The sequence below is a fragment of the Triturus cristatus genome, chromosome 7 (assembly GCF_964204655.1).
Source record: "Triturus cristatus chromosome 7, aTriCri1.1, whole genome shotgun sequence".
In the NCBI taxonomy this organism is placed as follows: domain Eukaryota; kingdom Metazoa; phylum Chordata; class Amphibia; order Caudata; family Salamandridae; genus Triturus; species Triturus cristatus.
In genome coordinates, this window is record NC_140590.1 from 606,601,087 (window position 1) to 606,617,117 (window position 16,031).

Below are 16,031 nucleotides of genomic sequence, written 5' to 3' on the forward strand. Positions count from 1 at the left end.
CAACCCCTCTCAACAGGCCCTAACAAGAATCATCACAATGAAACACCCCAGGCCTTGTCAGAGTGGGTGGCCATCGTGAAAACCCTTGCCTACTACGGTAGTCTGTGAGATTCCATGTAAATAAAATACCTAGCTGTTGACTTTAACATATGCTTTTCACAATAAAATATCAGTCCATGTCCCTTTATCATATCATTTTATAATAGATCAAAACTAAAACCAATATCATTGGCTTGCCACCATAACCAACTGAGTCCAGCTGCATCATGGGCAAACTTTAATACAATCCAAAAACTGCAGTCAAGTTAAGTCAAGAATTACTTCAGAAAATATACAATACATGAGACATCTGCAGTAAAAAGTTTAAAAGTAATTCATAACATTCTAGTTATATCATGTTATTTCTGTATCTTATACAGTTTTACTCATAATGCTTCCTAATCGCATTAGAACATCTCATATAATTAGCTATCGCAATGCAAATGTCAGAGGTTGCCAGTGTGTGCAAAAAATCTAAACCATCAACATACGAACAAGGGTGAATATTCCTTAATAATGGCAGCAAAAATCTAGTGAATGGGAAGGCATTCCTTAATTGCGAATCGCAATTTACGATTCGCAATTAAGGAATGTGTAGGAATCCCAAAGATTTTAGCGAAACCTACATGCATAGGCAATTGGGATTCCTTAATAGCGATTCCTTAATAATCGCTATTACGCAATCCCAATTGCCTAGCTTGATGCATGTGTCCCATAAACTTTATCATTGTCACACAAAGCAACTCATACTGTTTTGGTTCATAAACATTCTTGCAAGGCAACCCTCAGGTAAACCAAAATAAAATTACAAATATGTCCAAAATGCAGTTGCCAAAACAATTTAAAATCCCTACTAATAAAGTTTATTATGGGTATATTGACAGTCCTCATAGTTTGTTTGCGTATATCGCCAATACTAAATGCATTGACTACTACGTTGATCTTTGAAATTCAATATCTAAAAGCACCTGGCTGTAAGCCTTAACTCCGTGTGATAGCAATCCATCCGTAAAAGCCTATTGTTTTTAACAAATGTTTTTCAAACTACATAGGCAGTCCAAATGGCTTTGTCATAACATTTCATAAAAAAATTATCAAATCAATGTAATCTGGCTTACTTTTCCCAATGACCTGATGAAGACTTTACCCTTTAATATTGGCCTTAAAATGTACCCAACACAAGCCTATTCATGTGCACATAAACTCGCAACCATCATGAATGCAGGTATAACGTTACAAATATGTAGAAAAATACACCTTGCAAAACAATACACAACCCCTCTCAACAGGCCCTAACAAGAATCATCACAATGAAACACCCCAGGCCTTGTCAGAGTGGGTGGCCATCGTGAAAACCCTTGCCTACTACGGTAGTCTGTGAGATTCCATGTAAATAAAATACCTAGCTGTTGACTTTAACATATGCTTTTCACAATAAAATATCAGTCCATGTCCCTTTATCATATCATTTTATAATAGATCAAAACTAAAACCAATATCATTGGCTTGCCACCATAACCAACTGAGTCCAGCTGCATCATGGGCAAACTTTAATACAATCCAAAAACTGCAGTCAAGTTAAGTCAAGAATTACTTCAGAAAATATACAATACATGAGACATCTGCAGTAAAAAGTTTAAAAGTAATTCATAACATTCTAGTTATATCATGTTATTTCTGTATCTTATACAGTTTTACTCATAATGCTTCCTAATCGCATTAGAACATCTCATATAATTAGCTATCGCAATGCAAATGTCAGAGGTTGCCAGTGTGTGCAAAAAATCTAAACCATCAATATACGAACAAGGGTGAATATTCCTTAATAATGGCAGCAAAAATCTAGTTCTCACCGATTTATACAATGTGCAAAATAATACACAGTGCATAGCGCTTTGACTTCAAGAATTATCACACGGGCAAGGCATGAGCATGCCTATCCACCCTCCTTGGCGTGGAAACGCCAGCAAAAAATACACAGTGCGTAAGCTGAACTTGTTAGATAAAATCTAAACTGAGAGTTGATAGAAAACGTTAAATAAAATTATAGAGGTGCAGGAAACAAGTGGGGCTCTCCCATATCGCCATGTTTCTGAGAATTGCGCATATTGCCCCTAGTGCAATACACCTCTTTAATGATGATCTTGGCATGTGGAGGGATTGTTTTGGGATTTTAGCTCTGTAAATGTTAATTAATTCCTTTACAGTCTTGTGCCCCTATTCACAAACAAACCGGAATATTGCACCCACAGTCCTACTTGTCTGCTGCGCCCTAGTGATTAAAAGTGGTTGCCATTTCATCTGATCATTAAATAAATTGCCCCTCTATGAGAAATGATTAACTTTAACTATCTTCTTTCCCTGGACAATAAAAGTTTTAGATTTTGCGGTCTTAGGGCCACATACCACTGTATACAATTTGATAAAATTAACTTTTAGATCAAGAGAGGTCATAAAATCAGTAAAAGCATCAAGAGATTTCTGCAACCTTATAGCTGTCCTTGCCAATAGGACCGTATTGTCTGCATATGACAATAGAGGAACAGGTTTATAACCAATCTTGGTCAAGTCTAGTTCCCTATTTAAAAAAGCCTCCAGCCCATTTGTGTAAATTAAAAACAGAAAAGGGACTAAGATACTTCATTGCCTAACACCCTCTGTTGAGATGATTGGGTGAGTGTTTTCCCCTTTACTGCCATATCTTATAGTGGCTGTAGTGTTGGAATGAAACCTTGCATCATGGCCCATAATTTATCCCGATTGACAAAATCAAAGACACTAGATAAGTCCATGAAAGCCAGTTGGATAGAGCTCTTCATGGACCTCACATGCTTACTGATAATTAGGGACAGGTCAAGACATTGTTCAGATGTACCCCAACCCATCCTAAAACCGTATTGTGTATTAGACATGGTCTCTGTAGTGGACTCCCAATCTTCCAAATGTGCAATAAGGCCCCTGCTCAATACCTTTGCTGCAGCATCAATCAATGAAATGGGCCTATAACATGCCGGGTCACTTCTATCACCCTTCTTGAAGACGGTCACCACAATTGCTTCCTTCCATGACGCGGGCTATGTGCCGATAATGGTTGCTTTAAAAACGTTCATTAGCAGAGGTGCCCATAGATTAGGATTTCTTTTAAAAAGCTAAAGAGGCACTCCATCAGGGCCAGGAGCTTTCAGACAGAGGGCCTGCATGAAAGCCACCTCCACCTCCATAACTGTGATGGATAAACTAAGTTGTATGGCTAAATTTAAATCAATGGGTATTTCCCCTGGTTCCTCCTCTATCACCTTGTGGAAGGGTTTCAAAATACTGGAAAAGTGGGCTTCTCATGTTTCACCTAAGATCAGTGAGTCCATCTGCCTCACATCTTTGGTAAACAATGGGCGATTTATAATTTCCCAAAATATTTTTGAATCGTTGAAAGAGCCTGCTTTTTCCAAGTCCTTCCACACCATCCTCATAAGTTCCGTCTTCCTATATCCGTTCACCTTTTTATATCTATGTTTTCTGATTTTAATTAACTCTATATCACAGGGGATGACACGTAGGACACTTTTTAATTGCTTGTGGGCCTTGGAGCATTTGGTGTTAAACCATAGCGCCTCTAAGGGTTGCTTTTGGGTGACATTCCTGATCAGCCTCAGGGTTATGTCACAGCATAGTAACTCAAATTGTTGAACCAGTTCTGCCAGAGAGGAATCTAGCTGCAAGCACCCATTTATTAAATTATAGTTACTTATACTAATATCTTCCTCAAATTTTAAAGGGTTTACCTGTCCCCATTTCAATCTAATTCTTTTATTGGGGTTTTAAAGAATCGGACGTTCATCACTATGCCCCTTTTTTGTTTTTAAATTAAGAGAAACAATAGGAGGATAGTGATCACTTGCACAGTTTGTCTGAACCATAAAATCCTGAACGAGAGTGGTAAAATTCTTTGTCATTTGCATGAAATCAATAGAGCTGACCCTACCACCACAAATGAAGGTTGGATACTACGAGAACAGATTGCAGTCATAATTGTGTAAAAAACTTCGATCATTTGCCATGAGAATAGAGTTTTGGGCTTCACCATGAGGAGAGTGAATAAAATGAGCCAAGGGCTGACCCTCAGTGTCTTCCAGCCCACAACTACGCTGAAAACTGTACTTACAAATTATACAATTAAAATCCCCAGCCCATAGAATACATAATTGCTGCCACTTTGTGGTGGCTTGGGTAATATCCATTTGCAGGTACTCTATTACTTGACAATTACCTTTGTAAACAATGTTATAGTATTTTTGGTTGAAGCACATAGATTCAGGTCAATCAGATTCTGTACTCAGGGGCACCAATATGTGAGTGGAGTTTACGCCTCTCTCTCAGTGGGACTTTAAGTTGAGGTGACAATTGCTCTATGAAACTAGACCTAAATATCCATGTAGGCTAATGACTCTCCATTTCCCATCTGTGCTGCTGCCAGAAATACATTATTAATGATCTAGTTAAAGAGACACATTTTATGGAGGCGGGGGGGGGGGGGGGGGGGGGTTATATAACTCGAACTTGACCTAAAGGTATCAGACCACTTTATATGAGCATCAGTTATGAGAATTAGTCGCGTAACAGACAGACACATTAATTTTGTTGGGCACGGGGAGATTAAGTGATTTGCCTGGAATCACATGATGTTGAGCAACTGCTCTAACCATTAAGCCACATCCTTTTATAACAGCATTATAATTTCATGTGTGTGTCCCTGAAAGTTCAAGCACAGGCAACTGGGTAAATAAACATAATGATCACAGCTGGTGGAAGGCAAACACATTTGTTGTGGAAGCATGCAACATCTGCCCAATACTGGTTCCCAACATGTTCCCTCTCTTGTTATTCTCACATAATTGTATGGTGACAGCTGTGCTTTTAAGCCAGACCATAGAAACATAGAACTTCCTGAACATGTACAGCTTTGACATCTTTGCCACCCGAAACATTTTAATTCAGATGGTGTAGTTTATATACAGATTTTTCTATCATTATGGCCACATTAAGAGTTAGGTAGATTTAGGTGAGTAAATACTGAGCAGCTCGAACCAATGAATCTGATGATATCCAAGCCTAAATCTGCATGTTATGACTTAATCCCTACAGAATGGGAAACAGCCATAAGGGCCTGTTATTTCTGGGTCCAATTCTGTATGGTTTTAACACTTTCCTTTCCTTCAGGGCTTCAGCAACTATAACAGTGGCTCAGCAGCCAGATACAATCTACCTTGGCTACTGATTGCTGTTAGAATTTGCGATCAATGCTGTTGTTGGTTGAGATTTGCCTACACCAGTCCTCCAAGTAGCTTTGTCCCTCCTCGATTGCTCAATTCAACATGTGTAACCTGCATATTGAAAGCCCTTTATTAACTCATTACTATGACAGATACCTGGGGGCATATTTATCATGCTTTCATGCAGCGCAATGCCCCACCTTGCTGTTCTCCATAGGAGGGCAGGAAAGTGCAGTATTTAACAGTACATTCCTGTTGTTTACTTGCACTGGCACACTTTTGGCTGCCTACTGCCAATGCAGGCACCCTTGCACCATGGCCCAAAGGTGCCCACATTGTCAGCAGTATTATATTTGTACAGGAAGGGACATATTGCTGCACAAAAACAATCCTGAAAGGCATTTTCCTCTTTCTATGCATGCTATAGAAGGAGGAAGAAATTAGTAGAAATTAAGATATTTTTCCTTGTTACACCTCCTTCGGGGAGGAATAGCATTTTGATGCACTCCCAGGTCTACCACTAATGGCAAATATGCCCTAATACCCTTGGGTGGATGCGTGGGAAGTCCCACGCTCCACATTCGAATGCTTCCCGGGGACAGAATACTGCAAGACAAAGATTTGTGCTTCCTTGCATTGTATTGTCTTTGAGGTTGTGGGGTCGACCTCACTGGTATTACATGATAAGGGGAACCATCAGCTCCAGAGTCTCCCATATTTCAAAGGTATTCTTTGACCTTGAAGGGTTGGAGACCTCCTTGTGGGTTTGAGTCCCCCTTGTGCTGGAAGGGCCTCTGTTATACCCCTAGACCAGCAGCTTTACTCCTCCATTAGCTGAATACATATGCTCTACAAATAGTCTATACATTCTTGAGCGAGTACTAATGTTATCAATCACCAGCCTTGGAACTACGGAAGAAGAACTTTGGATGAACTTTCACAACTTCAAATTCTGGGAATTCACTTTGTTCTTGGGCATCTTCCATCAGTAGGGAAAAGATGTTAGAGAACTTAGACAGGCAAGGACAGATCAGCTTATTTACATAATGCTGCATTTCACGGCTTGATTAATTGCTATTTTATGAGCTCGACCCATGTTGAATATTACAATACTTAAGTACTTAATGAATTAGTCGTGGGTGATTAACTGAATAGGTAAATGAAACTAAATATAATAAAATATATTTCAGATGTAGGGCACTTGGATTATGGCAATTAAAAAGGAAATAAAATAATGAGATTGCATAAGTGTAACAAACATTACCTACACATTAGTGGCATCACATGCCATGATAATGTGTTAATTAATATTAATTCCTTCACTTTTCAATTTTCAAAACCAAACCCCTGCTTTGGAGGGGTTCCTTTGAAAAATGTCAAAAGAAATGTTGGATAGACCACTTTATTTGTCATGTGGTCAGGATAGGCCTGGTAAGGATCAGCAACATTGACATGCTCATGTTGCTTTACTTGCCTTCTTTACACACAATGACTTTTTGATATACATTTGCATGCATGACAATGCAGGATAATGTTCTCTGAATCTGCATTCCTTGTATTTTTACTTCGTAGGCACACTATCACAACACATTGAACATTCAGTACAAGGGATAAAGTTCACTGTGAAAATGTTATTATTGTTATTGTCTGGTAGGAGCGAAGCAATCAAACTAGAATAAACAACTGCGGCTTGACAGGGGTTGTGACATGGCCACATGGCTGATACTGCAATGTCACTGCATGCCGAGATTCCAGCTCAGCTGATTTCTGTTTACCAACACGAAGGATCTCCATCTCTACACCAAAGTCCATCTCCAAGCCTGATGACACTTTCTGTAATGGGGAGTTTGTCCATCCAACAGGAATTTGGCAGATCACCCAACCTAGGCAAGACTAGGTTAGGGTGCGCTAGGTAGTAGTGCACTATACATAGTAATTATATGCCCACAGATATTTTACAATGTGGAATCCTATTCACTGTTCTCCATGCTAAATATGCTATTCTGTTTCATTCTACTGATTATCGCAGCACACATATTATATATAAAGCTCTCCGTTTTCCATTTTTCACATATTTTTACAGATAAATGGTGACAGAAAACCATCTATTTTCGGGGATGTATTTATTTTTAAATACAGATAAAAACAGAAAATTGGTTTTCTTTAGGATGATACTCTCCACTGTCAATCATGAGTGCTAGGTCAGTAACCCTGTGCAGACTGACTGGCAGGTAAGCTTAAAACATTTTTAGAGGTTTTCCAATGAAGCTGAAATAACTGCAGCAGTGCAGCTGTCTACAATCTAAATGGTTTCCAATGACTATATGGTACTGTAAACAACTACAATCCATTGGACATTTGAACGTCGGTGAACATTTGTTGATTAAATAAATGTGGAAATATACCCATTACAGCATAATTGTTTACTTCAAGCACAAAATAAATATGGATAAATACAGATAAAATCAACAAAAATAAATATGGTTACATACATATGGAAATCTCAAAAAATAAATACCATAAAACTGGGAGCCCTAATTATATACAAGAATCACAATGCCTCAATAAATATTGAAAAACCTTGTTGAATTTTGAGTATTTCTTTGGGTATGCAATGGGGGTCCAAACGAAAACGTTCTAGATCCCGTTACCATGATTTCCTTGGAAGATCAGAGTTCTCATGTTGTGAGGTTACACACACATTTGTTACTGTATACGGTTAGGGGTGCAGATGGTGCACTGTGGACTAGCAGGGATACAGGCCAACATATCCTGAGGGTGTGCACGGAATCAGACTGGCACAACCCTGACATCTATGTTGTCCAAGAAAGTCATAGTTTGACTTGAGAAGTACAAGCCGTACTATAATATTAAGGAACAATGGCTCACTGAAGTTTTATTCGCATATCAAGAACCTCAATACTTCTTTTAAAAGACAAAGTTGTTCATCTATGAGTATACAAATCCCGCATATGTGTACACAACCATATATGTATTAAATTAATGATTTACAGTTAACAGGTTTCACACTATGTACTTTTGAAAGATACTAAAAGGTTTTTAGGTTCCACCTTATACTCCGTCTTATGAATGATTGATGGCATATAGATCAGCAGTACTTAAAAAGAAAAGGGCAGAGAATTAGTCAACATTCAATAAATGAGAAGTTGTGACTAATTATGAGAAAACATTTCATGTTGAGATCTTTTACAATAGAACAATCTGTGAGATTATTGAGTAAAAAAGGAAAATTCTCAATTGAAATAATTTATTTTAGTATTCATACTAAAACAACTACCTGACCAAAATAAAGTTGGTTGTTTTCTTTACATGCATGCTCCTGTATTTATTCATACTGAGATAGCATAGAAATGTTTACTGTTCACTGTCATATCAGTGTTTTTTGTTGTTTTTGCAACTGATAAACCATTTTATATCATCGTATTTATTTTACTATGAACTTATGCTTAATGTTTTTCCGGTCCATCCACGTGAAACGTTTTCAACAGGACAAGTCTTGTTCTTATGGATATTGTTCTCAGACCTGGATATTTAATGTCATTGCCTGTAAACACGTTACATGTTGTGCGTGAACAAATCAAACTGTACTCTAATGTGGTCCTGTATGTTTTCCAGCTGTCTTGTATGTGGGATGATATCAGATGGTTGAGGCAAAGTATGTCCATATCCATGTCGTCTTCAACAGCACTTCAGGCCAGACAAAAGATGATGGCTGCAGCAGCACAGCTACAGGTTAGTTGAACATGTTCAGTAGAATAATGCAGGCATGAAGCTTCATCCAGTTGCATACTCTAGTGAAGATTCCTGTTGACTAGTTCTACATAGAGTTTACTAGATCCAGTTGTCAGCATATGGAAATTTGAACATCCACTACACTGCTGCAGAGAAAAGTGCAGTTGATTTCAATTCCCTTTTAGGAACTTGGGGTCTGATTTAGACTTCAGAGTATATTATTTACTTTGTCAGGGCAACAGACTAAAAAAGTTGATCGCCCTGACAGAGTAACGGTACTCTGAATTTAGAGATATCTGTTGGCTCATTGGATATCCCTTAACATTTGCAGGAATCCATATCACAGAGGTTCTTGTCAATGTATTTAAGTTTACAGGATGATACCCTGAATATGATCGTACCGTCCGTCAAACTTTAAACATGTTTTTGTATTTTCAAAAACAAATTCCTAAAGCTGGATTTAATTTTTTTCACACAAAAATTAATGGTTCCCACACCATGGGAGATTTTCACTGCCCCTTATCGGCAGGTCTCACCCGGCAGTGACGGACAGTGAAAACTACCAATTGACCACCCACTCTATACAGGGAGGTCAGTCAAATGGCCAAACCTCTGACGGCCCTACTCGGTAAGTGATAGGCTAAAGGTCTGTCTCTTCCATACTTAAGGTCATCCAAACTATAAGTTTGGCAGAGTGGGTACTCCATCACAGTTACCCCTGGGCCTAAGTGTCTAATGGTGATTGCTAGTTTATTTGTATATTTTTCCCCACTATCCTAATGTCCAAGAAATCCATACATTGCAACTGGATCATTTAAAACCATTTTTGAACAAATAAGCTGAATTCCAAACAGAGTCTACAGGGAATGAAGGACATTGCTTATTTAAAGCTTCATTTCATCCTACCCATGTAACCCTTCATCAAGAGACCTTAGTTTACAAATAGGGCTTTTAAGTACAAAAACAGCACCTGCAATCTAGCTATTCATAGAAACTCACTGTATTTCTAACGTATCAGTCATATTAGTGAGCTGCATACATTTAGGGGCCAGCAACAGATGATTATGGTGTAGTTGTATAAAGAAGAAAACTGGGCTGGATATCAAAGCCTTTCACTGAAGCCTGGGTACCTGCAGACTGGCTTTTAAGGGTGCGTCATGCCATGATTTAATTAAACAAATTGACTGTGCAAACAAACTCCTTCAGATCCACTGATAATTCATATGATTGTATTACTCTTCTAGTGTTTTGAAGCCCCATTCGCATGAACTTGGTTGGCACACTCGTCTTTGTGTTCCATTTGACCTATGTGCAAGGTGTACACATAGGGCTGATTTAAAGGTGGGTTGGTGGCCCACCATTCTCCAATGAAGCAAAGGCACTGGCCTTCACTGACCCCACCAAGTAAGACATCCTTACCAACTTAGCTGGCATCAATTTGGTGACTCTGCTTCCACCAGCATTGGATACCTTTCATCAAAACTGTAATGCTAAGTGGGCTGCTATATTAAGGTGGTCCAATCAGGATTATTCTTGTTTGTCAGAAACAAACCCCAAATGGAATGGTTTGTTTCTGAGAAACAAAAAATACACTACCCGAGATTCTTCCTTTACCTGTGATTCAGCTGATTACCAACTCGGGTTACTCACACACCATATCATCACCTGGGCCCATAAACATTCATACAATAGCTAGTAGTACCACCAGAGTCAATTTTGTTTTACCTGCAAGATTTTGTTATCTTTACCCAAATCTTACCAATCCAATCTCTATGACGATAAATTTCCTCTGGTCAATGAATCTAGTAGCAAGTAGTATAGGCAGAAAATAACATTAAAGGTTTTCTCCAATAATCACAGACTCAAAGAGTTTTAAAAGTTTTATCTAATTAATAATTTTTTGTGAGTCAAAGATCAAATACATGTTAACATCGAGTTTCATTCAGGAAAGAAATCAAGTTTAAGTCAAATAATAAGTCTCAATACAATATTGTGATGACAGTACCTGTAAAGGGAGAAAAAGAGAGCAGGTACAAGGACAGATTTCACAGAATTATATTTACCTAAGGTGATAGATGAACCCAACTCCTTGAAGAGGGGCCAGATATAGTCCACCGGGACAGGTGGAAGACAGAGGATCAGGACAGGTTCAGAACTGAGAAGGTGACCTCTTCTAAGTGCAACGCCAGCATCGCACCCCTCTCTGGCACTACTCTCCTTGATCTTTCTTCTGCGATTCCCCTTTTAGATGATTGGGTTATCGATCAGTATTTCGGTCTCTCAAGCAGTGTCGCTGGCATCTGCAAGGTCGTCTGTGGCAGCATACGTGTCGGGTGAGATTCAGACGGGTCAGTGACAGTTTAACTAACTTACCTCAATTATTCTATTCGTTGTTCGTGTACCACCCACAAATGTTTCAATATTGTGTATTCCCCTACTTCTGATTGGACAGGGCAAGGAGGTGAGCTCATCACACCATGTTAAATGTAATATTTTACTTAGGTTCTTTGTTCTATGTTTCCACCCCTTAATTTACTTTCCCAAAGCTTTATTCCCACACACATTTCATATTATGATCAATACAATTTATACACTTTGTAATATTTGTTGCTCTTGTCCGGGTCGATGGGTTAAGTTCTCATGAGATTCTCCCCAGCTTGATCTTGGCTGGGTTTCAACGGTGTCATCATGGTTCTGGGCAGGGTTTAGTGCGCGTGCGCCCAGACCAAGTGGGGTAGGGATTTCAGTCACCCTCTGAGGCCCAAATACGAACTAGTAATAAAGTCAGAGAAAAACATGTTAGAATACGAAAATAAATGAATTCATTGTATACCACTTATCACTACTCTGATCCCATTTACTTATACATATCTTTCGCATTAGCAATTTAGTAGAACTTGCAAGGTTTAGTTTAAGCAAAGCATGCGCATTAACATGTGAGTTTCAAGCGGCCATTTTAAATGCTATTGCGCAGCTGCAAAAGTTTCACCCCAAACATAGAAAACGTCATACTACGTAGATGCAGTAGATGCATGCGCAGTGAAATTCACGCGTTTTGTCAGCAATTTTAATGACACTCGGGTTACTGGTTAGTAATACACATAGGCAAGCGTCCCTTAGATACTGTATAACGTGTGTAATGCAATTATTAGTATTTACAAACAGGTTGATTAAACTGTTACACATTATTTGAGAGGATTGCATCCAAGCAACCTTCTTCTTTACGAAACCTTGCTCCATCACCTGTCTATTTCTAATCATATTGCACTTTTTTCACCTTAATTTATAATTGCATATTTTGAGCATTTTTGTACTGTGGATAGAAGCTTCATCCACTGACGTACTGAGTATTATTTTTGTGAATAAGTCTACAGCGAACCACTGTTGTTTCTTATGTATTATTGCATCTGGTTTGTGTTCTAGCACATTGGGCATCCCTTTGTTTTCGATCTTGGAATAGATTTTCTTTTACTTTTAGAAAAATCATTCTAGGATGGCAACCAGGTATGCACACGCATTTACAGCAGGTATATTGGAATCATTTTTCCATTGCTTTTTTGTAAAAAAAAGAACTTCTACAATGCCCACTGCGCAAGTGTGTACAAGGACCCCCGCCATTCAGCATAATTTTTTCTTAGGGTTTGATTACAAGTATAGGTGCAATTTATCGTACCTGGTAAATAACGATACCAGGGGGTACGTTATCTAGGGTAGGATAATTAGCACCTATTATGAGTTTCTTGGGAATAACATGCAGACTTTGTTGTTTAAGGCACCAAAATCCACATGATACAGTGAATACTGTATGCTTTTCCTGGTTACATTTTGACAGGTTTGACCTGCTGAAATTTAACAAATGTTGAGTTCTTTAATGCTTCCGATAATTGCCAGATGTTTTAAATGAAACCAACTTGTAATTCTGACCCATTTGTAAACAGGGGGAAGTCGCTTCAAATTTAATGAGCAACTCATACTTAGGGTCATAATGTATAAGAAAAATCATTCCTAGAAGGCTGGAGTGAATTAATGCATGTAGTACCACTCCTGGGCAGCCACCATGTAATGGTTTAAAAACCAATGATAAAGCCTAGAGTCTATTAATTTTTTAATATTCATTGCAGAGTTGGAAATGAGGGGGGGAGCATGGAGAGAACGAGAGGGAGAGATAAGAGTCCCATGTGCACTGCAGTGTAAGATCCTGAGTACATATCATTGAATTAAAACATGGTGAGACCAAAATGTTTCTTGAGAGGCACAAACACAAGAATGTGTGCGAATGTCTTCGAACCATGAATGAGGGGGGAGACACAATGTCCACTCTATGGATAGGGTGAAATAGTTGGTCTTTTCACAGAAAAACAGTTACAGCTGTTGGTAGGTGAAACGTGAAACGTAAAAAGGCTTTGCTGTATGTACAATTTTAATTGTCTTCAACATAAGCACAGATAATATAGATTAACAACATCATGCAGAAAAAACTAATAGCACAAGAGACAGGTCCTGTACCCCATTTTTCATATAAGAGATACTGTCACACCTTCCTGCACATGCACAATCATTCCCCCAACGCAGACATCTTAGTGCCATGGTACAAGGGTGCCTGTGTTGGCACTAGGCAGCTAGATTTAGGACCAGAGCGAGGGGAAACGCAGGGGTGCACCACATATTTGTGAATATGGCGCATCCCTGTTTTTTCAGAGTGGCAAACCGCGGCACAGGCTGCACAATAATTTCAGTAATAGGCCAGAACCATCACAGATTTCCACAGGACATAGAAGAGTAATGAGTGGATTATGACAGATACTGAGAATTCACAGGCTTTGACACTTATGGCCCTGCTCTAAAGCGAAAGGCATTTGAGGCACCCAAAGCACACCAGGTATTGGAGACTGGGATGCAGTACGCAGTTTTTTTTGGAGAACCTCCAGGGGAAGAATTTTAAAGGGAACAAGTTAAGTACAATGCACTTTCTGGACTTCAGAAGGAAGCCCAAGAGCAGGTCAGCCATAGAGTGATTTGAAACCATTTGGCTGGGAGAACGAGGTACTGTACAGTGAGACTATGAAACCTGAGCCAGAAGTTATTAGAGACTATTGATTACCCTAGTAAACAGGAATTTCCTGTTGTCACCAGCCTACAAAGTACCCTGAAAAAGTCACTGGGCATTGAAAAGACCCACGATAGGTAGGAATCTTTATATCATTGGTCAGGGATGTGTTAAAATGCATGCAGAGAGGTTCTGTAGAACCTATCCTACGTGCTGATTGAATGGTAAGTCAGGGGGTAAGACCAATGCACACTAGTGACATTGTCAGTAGTAAGTGTTACATTTGAGTGGTTGGGCATTGACATTGTAGGTCCTACTGATGCCCTCTGTGCATCAGGCAATACGTATATCTTGGTTGCGGTTGGTCATACTACCAGCTATTCAGAGGTGGTACCTTTGTGGAGCACGACTGCTATGGTAGCAGCCAGAACACACCTAGGAATTTTTTCAAGGGTGGAATTTCCAGAGTATGATTCCAGAAAGCAACTTTATTTCCTCTTATATGAAAGAGATATGGAGAAAGTAGATGCAACCTGCTATTTTTCCATCTCATACCAACCATACGCCAGTGGGTTGAGAGAGTGGTTTATGAAGGACCAAAGTAGAATGATGGAACTCTTCCAGAGACCCTTAGGACAAAGTAAGTCCTTCTCCTGCCATGTCTCACATTTGCCTATGGAGACATTCCACAGAAAGAATTTAGTTCAGACCCTTCAAAATTCTGTTTGCTCACCCAGTGCATGGCTGACTTATCTTAGTCAGAGATCTAATGGACGGAATGGGGAACTCACCCCAAAGGCATGTATTGGACTGTGTGATTGGCCTCAGGGAAAGTATGACACAGTATGTGAGTAAGGTGAAGAAAAATGTTCAGGCAAGACAAGGGCTGATGAAGGAATTGTACAACTAGAAAGCAATGCTGACAGGGCACCAGGAGGCTCAGGAGATGCTGATGGTTTCAGACACTTGAGGAAAAAGTGGTCTGGGTCAGGCAAGGTAGTAAAGACTAAGAGGTTTTCTGAAGTAAACTGTTTGGTTTACACAGGTTCTTCACACCAACCAAAGAATATGTTCCATGTGAGTCAGCTGAAGCCATACTTCCAGGCATCCTGGCAATGACAGAAGAGGTCGAAGAGTACAATGGAGGACTCCCTGACCTACTGCACAGTGATGAGTAGGATGACGCCATTGAAGTGGTAAACCTGTCACTAAATCAATTCCCAAACAGTAAGAAGAGTACAGCGAGAGACTGGGACAATTTCCCATCAATGACCACAGTATTAACACCTGTTTGCTTGCACAACATAGACACAGTGGATAGCATGCCAGTGAACAAGAAGGTCAGCAGGAGGTCAGGTCAGGTTCAATAATGCATCAAAGTAAAGTTTGCAAAAATATTGAACCTGGGTGTGATTGAGCATTCCTGTACACCGTAGACAGTCCACATGTGCTGTTGCTATAGCAAGGGTCCCAAGACCTGCCCTTTTGTGTGAACTGCCAAGCCCTCAATGATGTCGGCAAGATTGATGAACACTTGACTCCCTGAGCTGATGGACTGGTGGATTGGCTAGCTGATGCCCACTGCTTGAACATCTTTGATCTGACCAACATATATTGGCAATTGCAATTGAGCCTAGGGCTTGTACCAATTTGGGGTCATGCATTTTGGTCTTAAGAATGTTCAGGCCATTCATTTTGAGCCTGGTAAATTATGTTCTGTCAGAGTTAAAGGACTTTTGTGAATGCTACCTTAAAAACATTGCTACTTTTAGCAATTGATGGAAGGACCCCCTGAAGCACTTAGAACAGGTGTTGATTGGGATACAGGAAGGAAAAATGACAATGGAGGCAACAGAATCCTCTGTAGTCACATTGCTCATCAGGTGGGAAACAGGAAAATCTACCCTTTGGAGGCTAAGATA

At 39.5% G+C, this 16,031-nt stretch overlaps 1 protein-coding gene across 1 annotated transcript in view; it reads left to right on the forward strand.

The window, feature by feature from the left end:
- The window catches only part of ANKFN1 (ankyrin repeat and fibronectin type III domain containing 1), a 1,480,122-nt gene that overhangs the window by 1,049,570 nt on the left and 414,521 nt on the right, over window positions 1–16,031 (forward strand). Inside the window, exon 11 of the mRNA XM_085614412.1 lies at window positions 8,946–9,062. Coding sequence (XP_085470538.1) covers window positions 8,946–9,062 — 117 coding nt within the window. The remainder of the gene's footprint in view (window positions 1–8,945; window positions 9,063–16,031) is intronic.